The sequence below is a fragment of the Lepisosteus oculatus genome, chromosome 8 (genome assembly GCF_040954835.1).
Source record: "Lepisosteus oculatus isolate fLepOcu1 chromosome 8, fLepOcu1.hap2, whole genome shotgun sequence".
In the NCBI taxonomy this organism is placed as follows: domain Eukaryota; kingdom Metazoa; phylum Chordata; class Actinopteri; order Semionotiformes; family Lepisosteidae; genus Lepisosteus; species Lepisosteus oculatus.
In genome coordinates, this window is record NC_090703.1 from 17,103,230 (window position 1) to 17,129,532 (window position 26,303).

At 37.7% G+C, this 26,303-nt stretch overlaps 1 protein-coding gene across 4 annotated transcripts in view; it reads right to left on the reverse strand.

Moving 5' to 3' along the window:
• The window catches only part of dnajc17 (DnaJ (Hsp40) homolog, subfamily C, member 17), an 83,877-nt gene that overhangs the window by 50,027 nt on the left and 7,547 nt on the right, over nt 1-26,303 (reverse strand). For all 4 annotated transcript variants that reach the window (XM_015350876.2, XM_006632529.3, XM_069193309.1 and 1 more), the window contains exons 2-7: nt 17,437-17,506; nt 13,382-13,440; nt 12,067-12,154; nt 10,496-10,578; nt 9,038-9,152; nt 6,107-6,156 (exon numbers count right to left, since the gene is read on the reverse strand). In XM_015350876.2, coding sequence (XP_015206362.1) covers nt 6,107-6,156; nt 9,038-9,152; nt 10,496-10,578; nt 12,067-12,154; nt 13,382-13,440; nt 17,437-17,506 — 465 coding nt within the window. The remainder of the gene's footprint in view (nt 1-6,106; nt 6,157-9,037; nt 9,153-10,495; nt 10,579-12,066; nt 12,155-13,381; nt 13,441-17,436; nt 17,507-26,303) is intronic.

Here is a 26,303-nt window from a genome sequence, read left to right on the forward strand (position 1 = left end):
TTCCCTCAGTCTTCATTCACTAGGAGACAAAGCACATTAAGCATGGACTTACAAATATGACATGGTATGTTACTGACTTAAGAAAAAAAACACTTTACTGGTGTGCTAATTTAAACCAGTTATTGTTGGAATTAATAAATATATCATGCGTGCCACACTCTGTTTAAACCATCAGCTCCTTGAAGCTATGTATTAAGAGGCACACCGCAGTTAACCTTGGAGGAGAAATAATAAAATTTGACAGTAACTGATGGCCGTATCTTTGAATCTCGCTTGTAACCCCCTGAAGAACTAATTTATGATATTAGATTTAAGAAGCCATTGTCTGAAGGTTTTAAAACAAACAAATCTAAAAAAAAAATCATTTCAGACTCTAAACGATATGCAGTTGTGGTTAGTTGTCTACTCCTGTCATCTATAATAAAACGCACATGAGTAAAAATATAGTGCACAGACACGCAAGCAAGCGAGGTCCGGTTTCTGCTTGAATGGAGGCATAAAATATTGATCTGTATGTGAAACTGAGAAAATATTGGGTGAGCATTACTATTCTTGTGCATTCTGTCTGTACAAGACAAGTTTTGTGTTCCCACAATAATGTCCATTTTCCAAAATAAGCAAGATAATGTACTAGAACTATGCCAGCTGAAGTTTTGTGTTCCTGGAATTATTTGGAAGATATTCTGTTTGTTTTACATACAATTAATCCTGATATATCGGACTTTTCCTACAGAACAATTTAGCTTTACATCCCTCTCTGACATTGTTCAGAGACCAGTGATGTATACAAGGTTAGTATACCTAGTAATAAAATGTATGATTTTCCTGCCCATTTATATACACTTACTGCCCCAAATTTTAGAAACCCTCAAGAAGTCATCTGATGGTGATCCTGCTCGAGCAATAGAGTATGACAGGGTTCAAATATTGAAAAGCCTTGTGGAATATGTGCCTCATCCTGTTCTTGCTGATGAAAGAGGCCCCATTAACGTGTGGGGTTTCTTAATATTTTCAGTAGCAGTTCAATGGTATACTGCCTGGTATTACAATTTTGATTTTTGATTTGCTCCAACAATGAATACTCTTCTATTAACAAAGACTAGAACTATGTTCAGTCAAAGTGACGGTGCCTTGCAAGAATATTCCAACCTCTCTCCATTGTTTCCCTTTTTTTTAAATTACAAAATGATGCATACACAAGTTTTTACCTAACTATTGCATTCAAAACTACAATGCTTAAACTAAAGACTAAGAGGTAAGGGTCTTCATCTAAGGGTAAGATGAGATACAATAACTTTTTCATAGCGCTTTCTGCTTTGAATGCAAGGAGCTGTTGGTTGTGTATATAACAAATGTTAATTGCTACTCCAAATTGTCCGACCTGCAAGCTTTAAAGCGGCAAAATGGAAGATTTTGCAAGGGTCTGAAACTTTTGCAAGGCACTGTATTTCAGTAAGACAGATTAGAGAGGGGCAATTGAAATTGTGGGGCAACGCCATTTTATTAGCATTTCTGGTCAAAACATAACAGCAGCTGAAGCACACATTTCTGGATGTTTTAATTAAAGCTCAACAAAAACAAAAAGCTTCAAGTAATCAGTTAGGTTCTCGTGAAGAATGTGCCTAACTCAAAGCCACGGTGTAATATTGCAATACTGAGGACAAAACTGGTACAGTATAAAAGGTATTTCTAGAAATCAAGAATAGTGAAATGATTATCATTTAGGTTTCAAAAACCATCTCAAAAATGTGTTTTCCCACAATGTTTCTTTCTGATCGGCTGTAACGTCTTTCCCCATTAATCTCCATGTATCAAACTCACAACAGCATGTGGGCGATACCCAACATTTTGTCTGTTGCTGCATATTGCTTGTGTATACAGTATACAGTATTACTAGTAGCCTAAACAACTTTGGAAGGGTGATAGTTAAGTGAAGAATTAATGCATTCCACCACTGGCTAAATGCTACAGTCCATTTGAGATCAATCCCAAACACCAAGACCACAAATAACCAAACATTCTGGGGAAAAAATATAAATCAAATTAAGTATTACTGTTATATGGTCCTTTTCAAAGAACAGCAGCATGTTTTTACATTGGATTTACAGAATTCAAATTCTGTTTAAACAATTTAGAGTACATTAACAAAAAAAATCCATTCCACTTCATCCTATAGATAGCTGCAGAATGCCAGAGCATAACCCAGCAAACAAGACACACACAATTTGCAGACACCAAGGGAGAAGGTTGAAGCAGCCAAACAAAACATACAAAAGAAAATGCTAACTCCACACAGGAGGCACACAATTCAAAAGGACCCACGACCTGTGATGGAGCACTACTAACTGCAAAACCATCTGGTTGCCCCAAAAAACAATTTGGAAATACAGTATAGCTGCAAGAACAGATCCATAAGTGACCAAGACATGACTTTCATGAGAAGTTAAAGGTCACGATAAGAAAATATTTTATGGAAAAGTACATTTTATTTCCTTGATGGGTTCCAAATAATAACCATGACTTTATCATGAGTTGTATAACACAATATTTCATTTATCATTATATCCATAAGCACATAAGGGTTCCCACTTGCATCCCACAGTAACCATGGCCCTTTATGCATTAATTATGGAGTTAAATGGCATTTTATTTGGTCAGGAGGACCAGACAGGTCCAAAACCTTACTTGTTGCACAGTCATGAGACCAATTGGCTTTAGAGGAATATTATCACCAAAGGCTGCTATTCAGAACAGTATTTATAAGCTCTACCTCCTGCACACTGTTGTTCTGATCTTGATAAAGAATTAATGGGGAAAGAAATTACAACCAATCAGAAAGAAACAGTCTGTGACTATTGAGTAGCCTACAACATTCATCTACAGATTTATTAACATGCATGGAAAGACATGAATATTAAGCCCATCTGAAATACTGTATGACTGTCTAATGAAAACTATGCCTTTTAATGGAACATATGCCAAGTTTGGTTCTGATTGGCCGAGCACATTCAATGAAAACAAATCCAGTCACTCATAGCATGTGACCTATCCACCTGTTAGACAAGTTTAAATCTTGGACATGAAGCAACATTGTGCAGCAGGTTTCCGATGTGTGCTGTTCTTGGTTTCAGAGAAAATAATTTGGGGGTATTGCAAGAAGCTCCTGTAAATTCACTTAACTGAGCCACGTTTTGTGAACAACATTTAACCTACGTGTTCCTTTCCATATTCAGATCTATGCGAGTTCTAGAAGTACAAGATGTTATATGACACTGGCACAATGTACCGCCAAGTCACAATGCTACTGTACATATACAGTACATATTACCTAGATTTTTACATTGATTAGTTTGTGGCAGCCAACCATCTTATTATGAACATACGCTTCATATTATCATGGATGTGTCATAACACAGCCCAATAGTTATAGACCTCTATTCTGCTTGGTTTCAGGGAGCAACAATTTTCAAGATTGCCAAAATTTACCTGACTGGTACAATGTGCACTGTACTGTGACTACTTATCATTGGCCTTTCACCTGCCTATAATATTGCTCAATGTTTCTGGATTTCATAGGCATGTGAAAATTACAGAAGAAAAAATAATCCACACAAGCAACCTTGTTGCTTGGAACCTATTATACCTTTTAGAATGTCCTCAAAATGATATCTACCAGGTTAACCAAACCCAGGGAACAATGAAGCATAGAAAAATTCATTTCCACTCAGATATTTGTCAATCAGGTCATGCGTGACTTTAGGCTCTGCCAGATAGTCTCACATGCAAAGAGTTTGATTAAATCAATTTTTGACAAATACATCACTTGTTCACTGTAGACAACTGGTTACAATGTAGTCCCATTCATGGTTATACACACAAAAACACAACACTTATAAGAGGCTAGGCTTCTCTAGATGTAAGACATACTGTACACGGCTGTGCAAAAGTCCTTGCTCTGTTTTCACTTTTTTATTGCTTAAAACTTGCAATAATGGCACTGTGACTTAACAATTAATGTTATATACACAACCTACTTCACATACAAGTATAGGAAGTATAAAACAAAAATAATTCAACTGATAATATGCAATCATGACTTTCCATTTTCTTTCAAAAGTATTCTAAACATTTGCAGTGGCAAACCTTAATAAAATTAAATTAATAAAAATGACCCTAAGGAACCATACCTACTTTCGGTTAGAGGGCCGTTTGCAATAACTGTGTTTCACATGATTTCAGAATAAATGAGCCTTTGAAAGATGCCTCAGTGAGTGAATTTCAAGCTAGAATTCAGAGTTAACAAAGCAACTGTCATTAGGCAGTTGGCGATACCCAGTCACTGCCTAGATAAAGTTTTTCCTCCAAACCGAGCATCCGGACAAGAAGAAAACTGGTTAGGGATGCCACTGTGAGCCCAACAACAGTGAAAGGGTTACAGAGTTCTGGGAGAAAGAGTACAAAGGCTGAGATGGGAGGAAATAGCCATGAGTCACACGTTCATAGGTCTGAATATATATGCAATCAACATATTTCATTTTTTTCCCTTTTGTTTTTGTTTACATTTACTGTAACCAAAATATGAATTTGAATACAATACATTCATATATATAAATATTTGAATACAATACTAAGTGTATGCATCATTCTTTAATTTTACAAAATGGAACACCATAGGAAGAGTCTTAGGAATACTTTTGCAAGGTACTGTAAATAACCTTCTTATACATTTTAACCTAGAATCAGAATACGACCGCTATATTATGAAAAACTGGATCAGGAATTTGCATTGGAGACATTACTGATTAGAAATAAAAGACTTTTCAGTAGGACCAACATCTCTGAGATTTGTCTGTGACATGCCACCTACCTCTTGAAGAATTGCTGTCTTTTTTATTTGCTTCTTAATCTATAGGACATTCTTTAAAGCAGTCAATACTTCTAAACAACATCCAATAGATTCAGGTTTGCTCATAAAAATAGTAAGATCCCTACACAGATTGCTTTAATGGGCAATTAGTAACTGTGATCTATATGGTGGTCACAGCATATAATGCGGTGTCATTATGTCAAAACCCAAAGTGCAGGACAGAAATTTATTGTCCAATTCTTGGACCTTTAGACCTTCAGAGGGGGATAAATGTAACAAATGTTCTACTTCATATAAGACTCTCTTTACAAATCTTCCTTAGGTGCAACAATTATTGTTTTAAAATGTTGACCATACTACCTTGTTGCAATCACAATCCAACACTTGATTGGAATAAAATACACTTTTTCTTCAGATTTAGACATTTTGGATAAAAGGGAAAAGGGTTTTTGCCAATGAGCAATCATTTCAAGCACTGTCCCTGCAATTTGTAACTGGAAGATGCATCCACATTGATTGGGATCAGACATTGATGTGCTTAGCATCCTATTAAAAAGACTTTACTTTGGGTATTGTGGTACAGTAATGGTTATCTTTATTTTTTCTGAGAGCTGTAAGGTCTTGTTTGAAAGTCAGGTGGTCATTCTTCGGATGACTTACTTGTCATTAAGCATTTCCTAGCAGATTACACATTTCCTCACATATTCCAAAAGCCTGGATTGACACTGGTCATCATTGCCATCTTGTATTATGTCCACATCTGACCTGGACTAGTGTCTTTACAAATTTTGTGCAACACTACACTATGCATTTTCTTGCCAACCTTTAATATTTGATTTCACTGCTGAAAACACAAAGAGTAGTTAGTTTATTGTTAAAGATATTATTCCTGTAGTGAATTCCTAAAGTATACATTCCCCATGTTTCCTTTCAGTTGCTAATTTAGTTATGGTGCTCTGGATAATAAATTAAAGCTGGAATAAGGTACAGATAAAATAAATAGGCAGTATTTTTACTACCCCTAATGTTCTGCTATACAGTGCCCTGGTTTCAATCATGACTGCTATAATCACAAATATTCCACTGGTTTTCTAAGAGTTGCTTTCCTCTCAATGTCCCCTGACCCAGTGACTCCCTGGGACACCACTGAATAATTCCAAAAGAGCTATCTGCAAGAGTCACGCAATACTCCCCTGACCCCTATTCACCCAATCGAAAAGCAATATTTTAATGTCTTACTTTTAATTTGGGGGTCACATGTGTGTCGGATCGTGTTCCACCCTGAGTGCCTGTGGGAGGGAAGACGAGATATTTGAATTTTGCCAAAATTAAGAAAGAACAGTATAAATAACCTGGACATGTCAGGGAAAGGGAGGAAGGGGGGAGGTGGTGCACACGCGGTCAAAGAGTGATGGAGGGGGTAGCTCGACTAGAGGGACAGGAACAAGCTGCACTTCTGTCAAATGTACTCTAACACTGTTGTATCACTTGCTGGTCTCACACAATTTTTTTTAATTCATTTTCTGGCTCCAGGAACCACACTGTTGATCTAACCGGCCTTTCTGGAATGAAGATTTCCGAGAAACGAGGAATGCAGAGGGCCTTCTTGCGTGCAAGCGGAGACCAGACTGAAAACAGCATCCTTGCGTGCCTGCCTTGTTTGAGGCCTCGATGGGGGTTCTGTCCTCTCATTACCTGTTTTTCTATCATTCTTTCACCTTTTTTGTGTTTTTTTTTTTAGCCCAACAGAACCCAGCCTTATTTCCACTTCAGGAGCTTTTCCATCCAGTGATAACAGAAAAGAGGAACGATTGCTTGAATCTCCAATAGGCAGCTTGGAGTCCAAGGGGAAAGCTAGTTTTTGAGAGTCTGAACCCAGCTACAGTATGCTGGCAATTGGACAGGATAGAGTCTGAGATTGTTACAATAAAGCAGATTCCCCTTCTGTTGTACTGCTATGACTTGACTGTGGTGCAGCACATGTGAGCTCTCAAATTGACATGCAGACTCTACTCAAAAGAGTAAATGAAATACCAGATAATGTAAGTCTTGGAAGATCTATGACTCCTAAAAAAAGCCTCTTGAGTGTCTACTAAAGTTTCATATTAATTTTTCAATTAATGCTGGTGTGGCTTTGGATGTTTTGCTATTTTACCACATGGGAGGGGAAGAAGGGGCTCTCGGAGAGAAAGAGAAAATATTAAGAATTGTATTTTGAAGGCTGTGTCACAATACCTTTACATCCCATACAAACACAGTTTGATCTATGATGCAGGGCCCTCCTAGTGAAGGAGATTCCAGGGATGGTGAGGTGCTCCAGGTTTTAATATTGGCATTATCTACTTATTTGAAAGCCATTGAGAGCTTCTGCAGTTCTTGGCACCTGAATTTTCAGCCCTAAGAATGACCTTCGGAAAGAAGGAAGACGGAGTCAGGTGGCCATTTATAGGAGTGCACAGGAATAAGTAAAAACAGGTCTAGCAAAGAAAATACTCTCAGAACGAAGACGGCAACATGCCAGAACCTTAAAATGAGAACAGACATCCATACTGTTCTAGGGTTCAGGCAGCAGTTCCCCATCCCCAGTCCGAATTTTGCTCTAAAAAATTGTCACTGGCAAAAATACATTAATGCACTTAAATACAATGGATATCAGATGACAGACCTTTGCGTTCAAATACAATTTTTTTCACCACACTATAGACAAAGTGCTGAAATGCCACATTTCGTTAATACTAGAAGCAGCTGTTTATTATAGACTTTTGGTATTAATCCATTTCGAAGAGCAATATTAAGGAGTGAGTGGTTCAGAAGGCATAGGGATTAACATCTGTCTTATTCCAATTCCTGAAAGACCTAGTCTGTTTTCACAGAAGTCCTCTCCACATGAGAAAAGCTCTGGAAGGATGACTGCATAGTTTAGTTTTCAAAGAAAATAAATAATAAGACATAACAAGCAGCCCTTGTCTGATTCCCAAGTACTTCACTGAAACACAAACAGCTTTCAGCTGCTTTTTTTTCCCCAAACTCCAAAAAATCCCTGTGCATCCCCACCTGCAGAGTCTGCATGCACATGGAGAATTGTTTTAAAAAGATTTGTTTTCAGATGGTGTTCCTGTCTTTGGATTGTTGTTCTAACTGATAGGAAGCTTTTGGGCTTGTAAGATTCTGTATAACATGACCTGGTTTCAGTTTGAGCTGCCGTGACAGATGACCTGACACTCTGAAAAGGCAGCAATGTGTCAATCAGTGCTGCATATTGTGTTTTATTCGCAGACTAACTTCTTCAAAATTCTCAAATTAGACATAAATGTATCATAGTCAATTTATCGTTATTCAAGTTGAATAATGTATTTTTTTCTTGAAGTGGATACAACCAGTCAAAATCAGGCCTAACTAAAATATTGCTTACCATGTAATTCTACATATACATTGATTGGTGTGCTCTCCATTTGTTAGGACAATGCTTTTATGAGAACTGATAATTACAGCAGCATACTGTTGCTAACTAACACCAAGCACTTAGTGTGAGTGTTTTGTGCTATGGGGACTCTTTGCCAGCGATGAAACAAAACCTAATGTCTAAACCCTAAGGTCTAAGTGAAGACCAGCAAGTGAGAACTAAGAAGGTGTGAATTAAGGACAAAAAACAGGAGGCACTTCTTGACACAAAGGCTTTTGAACATTTGAAACATACTCTATAAGTGACAGGGCCTTCTCCTCTTATTCCCCAAAGCTCTGGAATTTTATCGCTAAGGATACCACCTTCCCCGAGCTCTTTCAAATCTAGAATGAAAACCTTGTTTTGAAGGGCTTCTTATTTTCCAAAAAGCACTTTGACACTTTGATATAAAAGGGTGTTTGTTGTTATTGTCACACTGCCTAGTCTAGGTCAAAGTGGCCACTTGTCATTCTTATGTTCTTATGAGGAAATATTTGCACAGAGCAAAGTGTCCAGTTTTACTAATAAAAAAACAATGACTGAAAAGGGCCTGCTCCATGTTATCAATAAGAAACACTGCATGTGTTTTCCATAATCATATAACAGGACTTTCATGTTATACTGTGTGTGAGTCTCACAGCACCAAGCAGCAGTATCTGTATGGCATGTGTGCTGTTAGTAATAAGAGGCAATGGCTTAATGTGCTGATAATAAGAAACAGGGTGCACCTTGCTTTGTGTTCGTCCTGTGCACTCTGCCTTCCCGCTCTCGCTGGATCTGTTCCTTTATCAGCTGCTGCTCTTTTTGGAGCTCTCTGGACCCTTCTTCCCGCAGCCGTATGATCTGGGAATAATTCAGAATTCAGAAATCAGGCCCTTAAAAGTACACCTCAATTCACAAACCAAAGCATGAATGATATCTTTATGAAATCTGAACAGACAGCACAATGCACTTCAGCATCTTTGACATAATGATTATACATAACCTGGGGTGCTATCTGCATGGGGTTTGAATGTTTTCCCTGTATTCGCATGGGTTTCCTGTGGGTGTTCCGGTGTACTCCCACAGTCCACAGATATACTGGTAGGTTAACTGGCTCCTAGGAAAACTGGCCCTGGTGTGAGCGTGTGCATATTTGTGTTTGTGTCTGTGCGTACCCTGCAATGGACTGGCATCCCATTCAGAGTGTTTCCTGCCTTGTGTCTATTGTTTGCCAGTATAGTCTCCAGCTTCCCCCTGACCCTGTATTGGATAAAGCAAGTACAAAATGGATGGATATATTTTGAGAACATCTGGGAAAATTCTACGGAAATATCCAATAACATGCTAGACAGTATCCTTCAGAATCTCAGTTTTGCTTCTGAGGAACAACTGCCTAAAGAAGAGCAGACTACTATTGTAAAAGCCATGTCAGTCTAACACTAATGCCTACTGAAGTGACAACTGAGCACTGCCACCTGCTGGCTGTGTTTAATACAAATATCCTGTCTTCTTCAGAACCCAAAAAATATCTGCATGTAATGCTTGAAATCTTTTTAAAATAATGTATTCCAAGCATTGTATAACCCTAAAACAAAAAAATGGGTATATTAAACTATACAGATTATGTGTTTTCAATACAGTGCTGATTAGTGTTATTTTAAAAGAACACTTCAAGGCTTGAATAAAACAGACATACAGTATGCACACCTAGACAAACATATAAATAGCCATGTGGTCACTTTAAAGTGCAATTTGTAATTCCTAAGAAATTTTTAGTATACCGTAAAGCTAAATTCTTGTGGCAGTCCCTAATCTTTGGCTTGTGAGTTAAAAGATTTCTTAGATTTCCTAAGCTCTCAAGTCTGTTTTATGTTGTTTTATGCTTGCTATGACCACATTCAGAAACACCATACAATTGGTTCAGAATGAACTGCACGCACAGTTCAAGTATGTAAAAAACAGGATGTTAAATAAACAAAACAAAAACTTGTGTTCCTCCTTGCTGTTTCTATCTAAAAGATTCAGACACTAAATGAGCTGGTGCCTTAATACTCAAATAATAATCATTGTTTTGCTGAAGATTGCATTATCTTGATGAAGATAAAAAAATATGATGGAATAAATAAAACAAACAGTATGCAATACTCTCAAAAATCAAAAGTAAACTGGCTTTCTAGTCACATTACTTTAATAACACTGCTCACCTCCTCTTCTAATGTACGTGTTATTTTAATTTCATCCTCTTCGGCAGACTGAGCTTGGGCTTCCCTCTCTCGGGCCTCCAAGTCTGTGAAAATCAAGATCACTTTATTACAATCAGGCGAGAAAGAGATTCTAGGTTCTTCATAAAATGAATCAGGAAAATCTTAGGTTTTTAAGTTAAAAGATAAAAGCAGTTGACAAAATTATGCTAAACCACTGTTTCTCCTTAGAGCAGAATCCTGCCTATCCAAGTTAAAAATTAGTTGAATGTTTTTTTTTTGTTTATTGTTCAAGAAATGAAAAAATAGCCCTTCACCATGCTCTTCCAATTTCTGCAGCAGAAATAAATAATCGGATTTGAAAGAATATATTGTAAACATTATTTTTTTATGGAAAACACACCACTGCAGTTTGTCTCTTACAGCATAATATGTGGAAGAGGCTTGTTTTTTTTTGACAGATACATAGGATCACAGGCATAAACTGAAGCTTTAAAGTAACACAAGTTACAACTTGGTCTGAAAAATAAAAATATGGATTTTATAAGGGTTTACATTTTAACTTTTATCTGAAAAGAAACTTGAAAAAAAACACTTCCCTTCTTTGGGTGGTAAGCAAGAACTTTAAAACATGAATAAAAGTGTGCTACAGCTATCTTCTTTTGACAATCGTTCTTTATCAGACTTGAAAACACAAAGTTTACCATTCAGAATGAAAAAATGTGGAAATTACATCTGTTAATCAAATAAAATAACCTGCATCTTTCAAGTGGAAATGCAAGAATTTAGCACTGTTTGATTAGATTGTTTTGCAATGTCCTTAGCCATCTTAATAACTAATCTAAACTAAAAGCCAATTACAGTTTCCACAGACATCCTGCTTCCTGATAATAGACAATAGGTAAACAATACTGCACATTAGTTATTTTTTATTGCTATTTCCAATGACAGACAAAAATGTTCCCAGGACAGAAATTAACAGAGGGAGATTTTCTGCTATAAATCATAAGAACAGCCATAACAAGAGCCATAAAAACATTTGAAAATGCCATTTCTCATTTAGAAATCTCTGAGAATGTTGACAGTCACCAAATGTTTTATATTTTATTTGAAAAGCAGATTCGCCTTAGATAAGGTAATTAAGTAAAAAAAGTTTTAATAGAAAAGTACTCTGTTATATTTAACCAGCTTAACCAACATTTTCATAGTGAGGTGATAATGCTGTTAAAAACAAAAGTATTAATTTAGAAGACGCTGCTACAAAAAATGACTTGCAGAGATTATGAAAACAAATTATCAGCAGCTAAATAATTTACAACATAACTTAAGTTACATATCCCATCTGAACAACTTGGTACCAAATGGCAAAAGCATTGCTAGTAACAAAGGGATTTGAACCTGGAACCTTTTTTGAAGGCAGCCCATTGCTTTCATAGCTAAACCTCCAAAGTGTTGCAAATAAGTTTTTTTCCAATATAACTATCTTCTCTGTAGAACCGATTGAAGCATTAGGTATATTATCTGTTAACATCAAACCGACTTCTTGATATTTACAGCTTAGAAATACACTTCACCTAGTTTAATCTTTTTTCTTTTGTCATCAAGTCTTCTGGTTCGCTCTTCAGCTTGCTTTTTCGCTTTGCGAACTTTGTCGTAAGCAGCCTAGGAAGAACATGAAGGGAAGAGTCATTTCAAAGTTAACAAACAAAGCAGTGTCGCAGATAAGCGTAGTTATTTAAAAGTTAAAGTAAAAGCCATTTATAAATCCATGAGAAAACTGTAACTCTGAAAACTTTTTTCTCCAGAAATAACATGCTCCACATTTTCTGAAATATACTGTTGAAATTTGTAAAATTAGTAAGAGATGCAGTATCAAAGGAATGAAAAAGGGAATGCATCCTGTTTGGGATTTAAAGAAAGCAGTGCAAATTGAGCAGTGCAATGAAATGTAATATTTAGTAGAAATTAGTATCCTTTTAATGGACAAGGACTTTAGCCTTAAAAATCTAGTGCTTTTAAGTTGAAAGTAATAAAGAACCAGAGAGGAATCACATTTAAAGATCACATACATTTCTTTTTTTATCTTTCCTCTCTAATGAAGGTGAACAAATATTGTGCATTCAAATACATTAAGATATGGATAATCCAATAATTTGTCAGTTCCAGGTGTTCATTTTGAATGTTATTCTTATTGTTACATTTTTTCTCACATTTTACAAAACAGCTCTCCTACTTCTGAGAAAGATTGATAAATTTCATGCTTAACAAACCTGTGTCAGATCAGAAATTAATAACACTGATTGACAGCCAATGTTTACTTCATGGGAAGCTTTATTTGAACAACCACAGCTGGGGAAAAGGAGACTTAAGTTACCACTGAACCACGGTTTTGTTTTGCTTTTTAGGAAGAACATCCTTAGAACCACATGTGCGGAACAGAATGAATGGGAAATCAAACCAGAAGGCACCAGTTTAACAGATCATTCATACTGAAGAAAACATCTTCAAATCATTACAAAGTGAAGAGTGGCACTTCTTTTCATTATGTCATCTGACATACAGGGTGTTCCTTGAAATATAGCTGACCTACTCAAAGACCTGTTGCTGTAAGACTGAACTTTTAGCTAGCTTCCAATAATACAGAAAACAATTTTAGTGATCAGACAAGAAGTCTGCACAACATTTTTAAAGTAGTGATCTATTCCAGAATGGGTTTTGCTTTGTCATTGTCACTGGCAGGCAGTGAAAACTAAAGGGAAATAAAGCAGAATTCATTGAATACAAGCTACTGCACATGTTGGTTTGAAGGAAGATAAATGGAGATAATTGAGAAAATGCACAATGCAGTGCCCTTTGTGAAAATCTAGGAGTGGTCTATGGCAGTCTTACCCTGGCAGCAGCATCAGTGAGGATTTCTAAAGCCTGGGACAGCTGGTGGAAGAGCTCAGCTGAAAAGAAAGCAAAGAGCACCATCAGAGCACATATACAAAAATGGAAAAAACAAACACAAAATTAAATTCACACCACATGCATATGCAGAAAAGGAATCTTTAGTCTTGATAAGAATGACAATACACTATTAAACCTGCAGGCCATGTTTTTATGTGTTCTGAAGAAAAATTGCATTTCATTAACCAAAGACCTTTCGCATCCCTCGTAGTCGAGCACTACCACAGTAGAAACTAATTTAAAATAACATTGAAGGGTGGTTCTTTGAAGACTCTGCATGACAAGAAACAAAAGTAACCCTTTCCATGACACAGACAAATTAAGAAGCGGTCATGTCCAAAAGCAAAACTTGATCAAATAAAGACAGTCAAATTAAAAGGCTTTTAAAGACGTTCAAAAAGACTTTAAAAAGAGTGGGTGGACAAAACGAGGCGAGACAGGGGTTAAGCAATGAACAGAAGTGTACTGTTCATCGACTCAGTGCCAAACACGGCTGATATTAATTGAGACATTTCCTGCAAAAAACGTGCTTGAAGTCTCACGCAGACTGTTTCCTCTAATGATATGCTGTGAATTTTCTCACGTAAATTCCTGATTCTTTCTGTCAAACAGTGGGGTCCGCAGAAGGGCAGAATATGTACAATGCACAGCTAACCCCCAAACCTGAACCTGCCCCCTGCCATCGCTTGGGCTTAATAACTCTGTTGAGATTTTTTTTATATATATAATGAGCTGCAGGAATCTTAGGTTTCGCCTTTCTCCTGGCTTAGGGGAATACAGATTAATGGCGGGAATTTAGTACATGTGAGAGTAAAGTTACAGCCTCCTGTTAAGGGTTCAGAAATCTGTCGACTTTATAATGAAACATAAATAAACATGTCACGCTACTCCCAGAAATCACAGAATACCACAGAGGAATTCCAACCTGGAACTAAAGGAGTTGTACACAAAGAAGAGCAGCTCGGGATCGGGATTTGGAGCGGAGGAAATGACAAGACTCAGACTAAGGTTCCCCATTCCTAGTTCTACACATGCTATTCTCAATGGCAGTATCATTGACAGAAAACAGTTTGAACAAATAAGGTTTTGTTTTACTGTTAATGTTCAGTGACAGAAACCGACATCTATCTTGAACAGTAAAACATCTTCATGGCCAGTCTCTCAAACTAAAGAGTAGAAATTATGAAGTCTTAGAAAAATTAACCTAGAATATTGGGATAGTGTGGATAGAGATAAAGACGTTGAAGCCATTTAGAGCTGCTCTGCACTCCTAAGGAAAGACAATGAGAAAGCACCGTAAGAGACAATGGATAAATAACTTTAGTTCAAATAACTTTCAAACTGCCAAAGTGATTCTAATTCCACTGCATCTGTCACTGCCTTTTCCTTTAGTGTGACCAGGTAGCTTCCCATTCAACCCAAGAAATTCTTAACTGAATTATTGCAAAGGTTCTGGCTTCCTAAATTTTAGTTTGTTGTCCACATGTGGGTCTGGAGCTGTCTTCCCCCTCCCCGGCCTTCACACACATACACATATCTTCCTTGTCAGTTAATCTGGCATAATGCAAAGAGATCCAGGGACCACAGACCTCATTGGAAAACATTCTACTGATTTTCAGGGTGCATTTTTCACATTCAAATTATATTTAAATTTCCGAAACTGATTGTTTGCATGTTTCTTGGCATAAGGCCTCAGGAGAGTTTCAAAGACAGAAAAACATGCATCACCTCAGAGTGGCTACTTATGCAATTACAACCTAATATTTCTGGTTACGCGGTCCTTTGGGCTGGGGCCTTAGTCACCAGAGAATTGCTGTAGCTGGTTAGGTTGCATGTTGAAGGCCAAACAACTCATGGGGATGTGGCCCGTCTGCAACCAGAAAGGAGTTTAAGAACTTCACAAATTACAAGTACTCCAAGGCTTGGAGGGGTATCCTACATCTGTACCGATTTGTTTTAATTTATTTTTTAACTAGTATACTCCATACATTCTATAGCTAATAAAAAAGAAAAGGTTTGGTAAATTTGGTCAATATACACTAGACATCTAAAGAAATATATCATTATTTATGGTGGGTAGCTGGATCAGCATGCGTCAGCTGCAAAGGAACAAGAATTATGCTGAAAAGCATGGAATAAACCTATTCCTTGTTCCCTGTCATTATTTTTACTATATGTGCATGTTTTTACAAAAACAATACAGATTTTGGATATTGTTTTTGATATCATCTTAGGTAACCGATTCATGACCCATGACTGACTGAGATACACTTGACTGACTTGAATAAACATTAAATCACCTCAGCACAAACACTACTTAGTTAATTTTACACACAGACTGGAATGCTTCCAGGCCATAAAAAGAAAAGCTACAATGGCCAAACTGACCAGGCAGAGAGGCTACAATGAGAAAAAACCCTTGCCGAACTACTGGTTTAGTGAACACAGCCTGGCCACAGAGGGCGACACAGACAAACCTGGCGCTCCCACTGCCGCTAGGGAGAAGCAGAGACAGTGTTGCACTGCAAGATATACCTGAGAGTTAGAGAGTCATTCTTCCCCCCAAAATAACCAGTAAACGATAAGAATTCCCTGTGTCACCTGAGTCAGTTTTTCCAATCCTAATGGAGAAGGGGCCAGGAAACTCAATACAGCTAGCAGCCATGTTTGTGATCCCCTGTTACTGCCTGAGGAAGAGCGAGGATCTAAAATAAATAATTAAATAATAATAAGAAGAAGAATACCATGCACCACAAGGGCACAGTGGTTAGCACTGTTATTCATTTCCAGAAACTAGGTGCTATCTGTGTGATGTATAGATAACATCCCCATGTTAACAAGGGATTCCTCCAGGTTTCCTCTCATAGTCCAAAGACATACAGATAGGTTAATTGGGTTAACTGGCCCTGATGTGAGCATGTGTATGTGTGCCCTGCGATGATCTGGCATCCTCTCCAGGGTGTACCCTATCTTGCACCCGTTGCTTGCCGAGATAGGCTCTGGCTTCCTTGCAACCCTGAATTGGATGAAGGGGTTACGAAATGGATAGATAATAATATTAATGATTATAAATCTCTTGCTAATTCTTAATGATTTTGAAAGACTACAATTCCTCAGTCATCCCAATAAAGCTCCTTGAATTTGTAAAAAAAATAAGTTGATTGAGTTCATGGTATGAAATGATTTAACCTGTTGATTGTCAAGCTTAATGCACTTATCGGGAGAACAACACCTTAATGTCATAAGTATGATAGACTAAACCCAGTCTTAAGTTACTTGATGTCTGGGGTGTGAATTTCTAACTTTGTAGCCAAACACAGCAGACTATGAGACATAAACGGTTTTAGGTCAATGGGGATGGGTAGGACTGTCTAATGATTGAGTGCTACACTGATCAAGCCCTAAGACATCACTTGCTGCCCTTTCTGTGGGATGATCTTGATGTAACAATATTCCTGCAGTAACAATAAGACACGTCCTTGCACTTCTAGTATAAAATTTGACATCTCATACAGTACTACTTTTCCAAGTTCTGTGAGTAGAAAGGGACAAAATCCCACAAAGAGCATCTGCTCTGCAACCCAGTGTAAACTACAGCTTACATTGTTTTCAACACTGGGTACACAGACATACATGTACAGTATTACTAGATATTAACAATAGACTCCACATTGCTTATCCCTGATAATCACAAATATTAATCAGCATTAAATTTTCCCATATAATATCTTTTCAATAGACTGTCACTATGCCTGCTACAAAAAAAAAACAACAATTGCCATTCTCTGGATAAGAACTTAGTTGCAATTACATGTGATATTTTTCTTTTGCCGCTCATTAATCCGATTGCCTTCTCCAGCAATTGGTGAAACAATTAATGTGGTTGTTGGAAAAACCTAAAGCAAGGAAGGACAAGATTTTGTTAACAAAGGGTTAAAAGATAAACCACAAAAGCTTTGATTAATCTTTAAGTTTCTACAGTTTTGTCTACTCACCTGCTTTGGGGTTATCTGGGTTCTTGTCAGGATGGCATGTCAGTGCTTTTTGTCTGTAGGCTTTCTTGATCTTCAAGAGGCAAGATAAAAGCACGGTTAATACAGAGTCCTAAAAACTCACACTGAGAAGGAGTGAAGTCTGGTACTCATACAAGTGGAAACGTGCCAAATTAATTCTCATCGACAATCAAATCAAATTCACATAGAGTTTACACAGAACAGTTTCATGTAGGTATGTTCTGTGTCCTTCTACACATGCAAGCTATCATAGTGCTGTATACTCTTATTTTCCAGGGAAACGTGTTTCACATGATCCGATTTGTAAGTGTACTTAACAGTACACAGTTTTCCTGATCAAGCACGCTAAACAAAAAATTGTTCTGATTCAGACACTTAAATCAACTGAGCTGTGGGAACAGTTCACCACCACACAGGTCTGTTTAAGGATATTGGAAAAATAGTTACCAGCACATTCTTAACAGCAGAACCTGAAAAACAGCCAAACCTGAGGTCCCTATAAAATAAGTTAAACCTTTATTACCAAAAAGAAAAAAAGGCTGTTTTTAATGAAGCTCTTGAAAGATGATGGGTATTACTATGGGATGGGACTGAGGTTCATTATTCAGAAGAACAAAAAAAATAAGTCGGAAAACTATGGCGCCCTACCTTCTGGCAAAAGGCTTAAAAGTCCTTATGGCAGAGCTAATTTAAGCTATAACAATAAACAATTGCAGACTCCTCCATTACATTTCAAGCTTAACCTTTGTAATAAGACATGAAAGGGGAATATTGACACAGATTTTAGCTTGCAAGAGACCTCAGCTACTGAATACTGTTCTGACCTTGAACCTGAAGCTAGTAGCATGTGCCGTCTGTTCGTTTCCTGCTTTGACAAGAAAAATTGCAACTGCTCTTTTTAAATTAAATGCCTAAATGGTAAACTACTCTATTATCTATGGAGAAAACGGAATAATAACCTAAGACAATATTTGAAAAAATGTGCAGAAGAGGTGTACAACTGCCTCTGATAGGATGCCACTGTACTTCAGACTATAGTGTGGAAAGAAACAAAAGCAATTGCTGGAAGTTTGACTCTGAGAAAATAACTGAAAAATAACTGATTTGTAAAATGCTCACGCTCCTCCACACACATTCCCTAAGAAGGCTGCCCAAGACTCTAAATATTAGTTACCTTTTGCCCAAGTACCATATAATTTCATTGCCTTATTGAGGCCTTTTATTTTAATATCCTGTGGGTCCCAGCACAGGATTAACATAATATACAGTACTGCCTAGTTTAGTTTCTTTCTCCATTCTCCAATGGGTAAAGCTACTATATAAATTTATTCAGCTGTCATTATTAGCCATTTATACAGCTGGGCATTTATGGTAGCAAATCAAGTGAATTTCAGGTGTTACAAATTACAAAGCCCTAACCATGCCCCACACTTTTTTGTTATTAATTACTGATGGCTTAGTAACAGAGAAAAATGTGATTCTTCTTCTCTGTTAAGCGCATAGTAAATAAGGGATAATACATTAACTTCACTCTGAAACAAGCAGTGGCCCTGATACATATTTGTACATCACTAACACACATTTGAGCCACTATGAAGCTGTGTTTGACAGAGGAAGTTGAAAACCCTCAAAGAAGACTTAAAAATGGTCTGAGGGGAGACTCCTGCCATGTTTAATGATGAAGTTGAAGAAAAAGGCTTATGAGTGAGGGCACCCAGTTCCAGAAAATGTGTGGAAGAAACTTATCCTGAGCTGAAAATGTATCCTTGCTAAGCAAGAACACAAGAATGAAGAGGAACAGAAACCAGATTTATAGGGGCATATTTAAAGATATACCATATAAAAAAATGGGTAAATGCATATACATTGTATACATATGCATTATCTGCACACATACTAACCAACATTGTGCACAAATTTCAAGAAGCAACAGGGCCGATGCTCTGAAAATGTGCAACCTATTATGTTTTAAGCAGTTTCTCAATGTGTGTATTGGCCACCATGACAGTACAGAGCAGTTTGGCAGTGCAGTTTCCTGACACTTGCCTTGCTAGGTCTGAAACAAGAATCATCCTTTGGAGGTACACTTAGCAGTCTCTCTGATTAAGGCAGTATTTGCCGAATGAGAAAACTATTTTAATTACAAAAGAACCATCAACAACCCAGAATGCGTATAGTAGGCAAATGTTTGTTCCTTAATGTATGGTAATAGATCTTAAAATACATTGCTTTATGTTCAGTGTGTCTCTGATTTCAAACTTGAGAAATAAACACAAGCTTAATGATATTTTAAGGTAAAACATTAATTCTGATTTAGTGTTATTAGCCGGTGATAAACAATCCCTAGGAGCAAGGCTGGTTGTAATTGTGGTTTTTGGCCTGTGGATAGCAAAACTCTCAGCCTTCGTGGTCTAGGAGACTAGTATTCTCCACCAGGTTTATTTTTAAACGCACTCTTAGCAGGGATAAAGACAAATTTAATTCAAATTTCAAGGCATTATTTATTCCTGTTATTCCTATTTTTGAATTTTCAATAATTAGGGAACAATAAAAGAGACAATAAAATATAGTCAGGGTCTAAGAAAATATTCCCTTTGTTTTTGCCTGTAGCAATTTTGGAACCACACGGCAATCATGGTCAACTACAGCATTTTTTAAAGACGTATCTCATCTTTTCCTAAATCTAGCCAAATGTGACGTACCCTGTCAGAAGAAGCCCACAACAAGAGGATAAGAAAGGTATACACCTTTAAAAATTCACATTGAATAAAGAAACTGCACTCCTCTTAATTTTTTAAATGGTTAAATAAATTGTGATGAATGGGATTATCGTAATAGTGGAGATTTTACAGGGAACATCACATTATGGCAAAGGAATGCTAAAAAGAACAACATTTTTCCAAATGGTATTAATTAAACAATAATACTGTACACATCAAAGCAACTCAAAGTTCAACGCTTTCTGAACTTAAAGTTTTTATTAGAACATTTTATTTACACCTTCAAAGATGTTTTTACTTCTTTTTCAGAATCAAAAGTTACAAGTTTCCTGACACTAACATTTTAGTCTAAAAAAAGCAAAATCTGAACATACTTTCAATCGAAACACAAGGATCTCACATGCTTGGCACGTCTGGAGTTTCGTATGATACAGCACGTTTCTACACATGCCTTTCCCGTGTGTACTGATAGACGCTCTTGTATCTGTGGAATGTTCCACACGAACAGCCTCTAAGACCCTCCCGGATCAAGTCTTCCTCGCAAGCTCTCGACAAGTTTAAATCGTCTCAAATGCGCCAGGCCGCAAGCTCCACTGGGACTGCCCAAGCCAGTCCTGAGACAGCCACAGCCAGGAAAAAGCAGAACAGGACATAGTTTGCTAACAGTTAACAGCAACGTGTGCCTTTATCCTTATAATCAGTTTCGACACAGTTCAGTTCCAGGGCTTTCAGAAATAAAAACATTGTTAGAGCTCCCCAGCATCGCTGACTGGTACTTAGGCACTTCCTCCAGAGACAGGTCTGACACGCAGAGTGCTGGCCCCCTGCCAGAGAACCCTGGCTCCCTCGCGCCTCCGTCTCCATCTGTTTTCAAGACAAGCCGGCCTCCTTTCCGCAGAGCCCGTCAGACTCACCTACCAGTCACCCACAGGACAGGCAAAGAGCAGTAGCACAAAAGCCCCAAGGTCACAACTCCTAGAGAAGGAAAACCCTGATTATAGGCTACAGCAGCTCGACATCAGCTTGTTCTGATTAAAAACAGCACTGTATTTTTACTTTTTCAAAACAACACATAGGAAAAATGAACATCCAGCTATTCAGCCCATCTAGTTTGCTCAGGTAGTGATAGCTCTATTGATCTGAGGAGCTCATCCAGGTGTTTTCAAGGAAGTGAACACGTTAGCTTCAACAACACTGATGGATAGCTTATTCTAAGCTCCCACAACAATTTTGTATAAAGAACTAACTAATTGAACTAATTTTCAATATTAAATTAACTACTCTAGTTTCCATTTATTTCCTCAAGTTCATGTTTAACTGTTGGTCCTGAAGAAGCTCATTGGATTCTTTGTCAATACCTTTGAGGATTAAGAACAGCTGAATGAAGTCACCTCTTAGTTATGACTGTCCACGATTAAAGAAATGTAATTCTTCCAGCCTGTAAGTAATATACTTTGTGGCTCTTCTTCCAGAACAATAATATACTTTTAGTGATCTACAGTAAAAACGAACACTCTTAACCTCGTATCTCAATTTGTGTAATCATATCAAAATCTAACTTTACTGTAGATTGTATCATTATTGATACGCAGAAAGGTTCTTCTAGGACAGACTGGTAAACTGAACTCCCAGTTGTTATTCCTAATTGATCCATTTCATTCAATTTGACAATTCAGGATATGATAAGAACCATCTCTACCAGAAATATCCATACTCTTCTTTCAATTTCAATACATTTTTTTTTTCATTTTACACACAATAAACTATACTGCCTTGAAGCATCAATACCAATGGAGAAAAATAATGCAAAAAAGCTAATTTTACTCCACCAACATAAAATTTCCCTTTTCAAATCTCAATTTAGTTTACAATTCACCTGCCAGAGTCAAATAAGCACCCCAGTACTGTATAACGGGTATTAAAATGAAAAAGAAAAGCCATGAAAATGATGTAATGTGTTTTTCTAACCAAGAGGTGACCTGGAAATTGTGGCTTTTTAACTGCATGTTTTCGGTACTGATGCAACCTTGAGAGCAAGCCAGATGGATAACGATCTTTCTGTACCACTGACCATGGGTACAGAAAAAAAGAGGAATAAAACAGCAGGAAAGAACACAAATATTTATTTGTGGTACAGAGCCCTGCTGCGCTATTGCTCTAATTGACCAGGAACAACCCTGCTGGGAAGTCTCAAACACAGGCCTGATGTTAGCCGGCAGTAGATTAGAGAGGCTGAGCCTTGCGGTATGTCCACACACTGCCTTTTCTACCACCTGTCTAGCTGTCCAGTGGGCACCACCTTAATGGATGGACACAACACTGGCTGTAAAGTTAATAGAGTTTGCTCTAAGTTGACTATAAGACCGTGATACTGTATATGGTACTGTAAAACAAAACGTTTTTCTTTTTAATATACTTAATTTTAGGAAGGTAGCTGTACCTTCTTAATCTTACACTTGTATTAACTGTCAAAGCTGCAAAATGAATAACCCTCCTTCTATATGCATTTCTGAAACAGTGTGGGTCATTTCTAATTATGCAGTTGCAGACATAAATATTGTCTTCCTTGACTTAAAAACAAAGATATTCATTTCAGAAATACTGTTCATGAAAGTGTATACTGAGAGGCATTAAAAGTGCTCTTAAATGTAACACCAGTTACATGTTTAATTATCATGGTAACAATATTAATTGTGAAATGACTGATTTCAGAAAAAGGATTTTAACTTTCCAGGGTCATTAAAACTCGCAGTGCATTTCTTGAAAAGAGAATCACGGTTTCCTAATAATCCACATCTATGGATTTACTTAATCACTTTTTTCTCCCCAGAAAGAGGTAGCTGATGTGGGTTGAGCATACTGCACCCTTGAGCTCTTGCATCATCCAGTTGGAGGAGAGGTGGTAGATGACCTGTAAAGTGCTTTTAGTGGAGTGTACAGAAAAGCATTTTATTTATTTTGTTTATTATTATTATGACAACTCTACATACTACATAAGGTTTCAATCAAAAACTTTTCTCATTAACAGAAGGGCTGCAGTAGTAAGGGCCTAGGAAAAGACAAAAAACAAATAATGCAGGGGTGTGCATTCCTGATCCTCAAGGCCGGCATGTCTGCAGATTGTAAGGGTCTCATTAAAGCAGTATCACCTGATCAACTACGAGAAATTATTAAATTGGTCCAGTTTAGCCTTTAACCAGCTGGTTTAGCTCACTGAGCACAGAGTTGGAGTGAAAACTCACGGACACACTGGCTGTCTAATTATTGCCTCTGGATTAGTGTCACAACTGAAAGTCATGTTTTTCAACATTACAACAAATAACAGCCAAATGAATAGTGTGCAGCAGCTCAGAACTTATAGTACGTGTATGTGGTGAAGAAGTGATGCAGGATTTAAGAACCTTATACAAACATTTTCAGTTACTGTTTATGTCCTTAGAGCTGAAACCCAACTTGGCAGGTACAGAACACAAAGCAAGACTGCTCCCTGAACGCATATAAGGTGAATCTGGTTACAGAGTAGAGCAGGTGTCTTAATCAGTCCTAGTATAAGCAGTGTAAAAGGACCTTATATGTAAAAGTACACAAAAACTCCATCTAACAAGTTAAAAAAACAGTGATATATAAAAAAGAAAGAAGTATAGAGTATGGAAACATACTAATAGTTTCATGTGTAACATGTCAGAAAAGAGGAATCAAAAAGAATCCAGGACTCCAGGAAAATAAGTAAGGGAGTGCAGTCTATTTTCCAGACCTGTAGTGTGGTTTGATATGCGGCGCTTGGAACAGCTAAACCGACTAAAACTTATTATATATATCATAAAGTATAGTAGGATCTCCCAGACAGATTGTTGGGAGCTATCTGTAGGAATGTTTTGGAACTTTGCAAAATGAAGCAGGAATTTCCTGTGGGAAATTATTTTTTAAAAACTGTGGGGCATTAGTCTTCTGGACGACTCATATACACATATAGGTTGTGTTTTTTTTTCCCCCATTTTACTGCGTTGCCCTCCAGGTCTCTCAGGAAATTGTTCTGAGACCAGCAAAAAACATGACAATAAACATGTGATTGGAACCATGTGTGCCAGGGCTTGGAAAGGTGCTTTCTCAGTTTTTTACAAGCTCAAAATGGACCATTATTTACAGCTTGGGGAGCAACAGAATTCAAAAGTCATCACAGAAAACTAAGAAAAGGAAAAAAAAACTCTGTGATAATTAGACTTCAGTTTTTGGATGCGTGCAAGGAGCTAATACATAGCTGCTCTTATAAGTGTGACCATATAAGAGTGTATAAGATCACTGGGGGAGTCATTGGACTGGGTGGTGTACAAAGCTAAGACCTGCTTCTTTCATGCTATTCCTGAAAATACTAAACAGTTTTTGTTGCAAAAGCATATATTTTGACAATTTAGAATAGTATATCAAACAATCAGTCAAATAGGTTTTAGGACACAGCACTAACTAGCTGGAGAAAAGTGTTTTAAGGTTTAATACAAACAGCAACAATGGAATTGGTGTGAATTAAATCAATGACTCAGAATCCCTGTTATTTAGCTCTTACCCCAGTTTGTTCAGGACTTATTTAATGAAAGAATGGTTAATGTCAGGGCCTTTGAGGAAGAGGAACAAGAATGTTCAGACAGAACAAACAGTAGAAAATGGTTATGTGGTAAAGAACATGTTTAATCATGATTGATTGCACACTGAACATAGTAACAAAATAATAATAATAATGATAATAATAATTCCTTACACTTATATAGTGCTTTTCTGGACACTCCACTCCAAGCACTTTACAGGTAATGGGGACTCCCCTCCACCACCACCAATGTGCAGCATCCACCTGGATGATGCAACAGCAGCCATAGTGCGCCAGTGCTGTCACCACACAACAGCTCTTAGTGTGGAGGGGGACAGAGTAATGAAGCCAATTCATAGATGAGGATTATTAGGAGACCATGGTTGGTAAAGGCCAGGGGGAAATTTGGCCAGGATTTGTAACGACCAGAGAGAATCAAGACCTCGGTTTTACATCTCATCTTTACGGGACTTTTTTACAGTATAGTGTTCCCATTGCCATACTGGGGCATTAGGACCCACACAGACCACAGGGTGAGCACCCTCTACTGGCCCCACTAACACCTCTTCCAGCAGCAACCTTAGTTTTTCCCCAAGAGGTCTCCCATCCAGGTACTGACCAGGCTCACACCTGATTAGCTTCAGTGGGCTGCCAGTGGTGAGCTGCAGGTTGATATAGCTACTGACATTAACATGTGTCAGAGAGCCAAAGCAGTTTTTTTTAATACAGTAACAAGCATGATTTTACATTTAAAAACAGATATCACTATACCCTTTGAGAATTAATGACTCACAAGTTCCCCAAAGAATGCAAAACTATGCAAAGGAATCCCCAGTGTATATACATGACCATACAAGGGCACCAGTGCGGGATAAGCGGTGGTGATTTGCCATCGTGCAGCTGAGCACCTCATCTACGGAGAAGAAGCTCTTGTGGTTCCCAGAAGAGTATAAACGTACACATTAACACACACCTCCCTCAGGCATTTCTGTCCTGCAGTAATAACTTACTGCAGTGGATCTGCTTAGAAAACTCAGGACCGCTTGGCCACCCGCTGCTTGATATACTTTATTGCCTTCCTACATCTTTTTCTCATTACGACAGTCTGCGTTCGTTATTACTGCTGACGACTTACTAAAAAATTGCCTGTGCGGGTGGCTACGCGTCCCTCTGAGAGCCCATCTTCTGCAATTACCCAGACTTGGCATTTACAGGAAAAAAAAAAGAATGAAATTACAGTTTACGGAATGCAATATGAGTTCACTCGCCTGACAGAATCATTTGTCAAGACAGTCATACAGTGGTAGGAGTAAGACTGGTAAGTAGTGGGGAAATGGCTTTTTTTCTGCGGTTTTTACTGTAGTTGGTGTTTCTGGACACTGCAGGAGACCTCGATTTTAACCACAAGGAGTTAACAAGGGACTGTATTCCCTCCCATTTAAGAGCAGTCTATTAGCTCCTGCTGTTTCTGTTCCGGTGAACAAGACCTCAAGACTAACAGCGCTGTGATGTGTTTCCCTCATATTTTCAAACAAAATGTCTCAAAATAT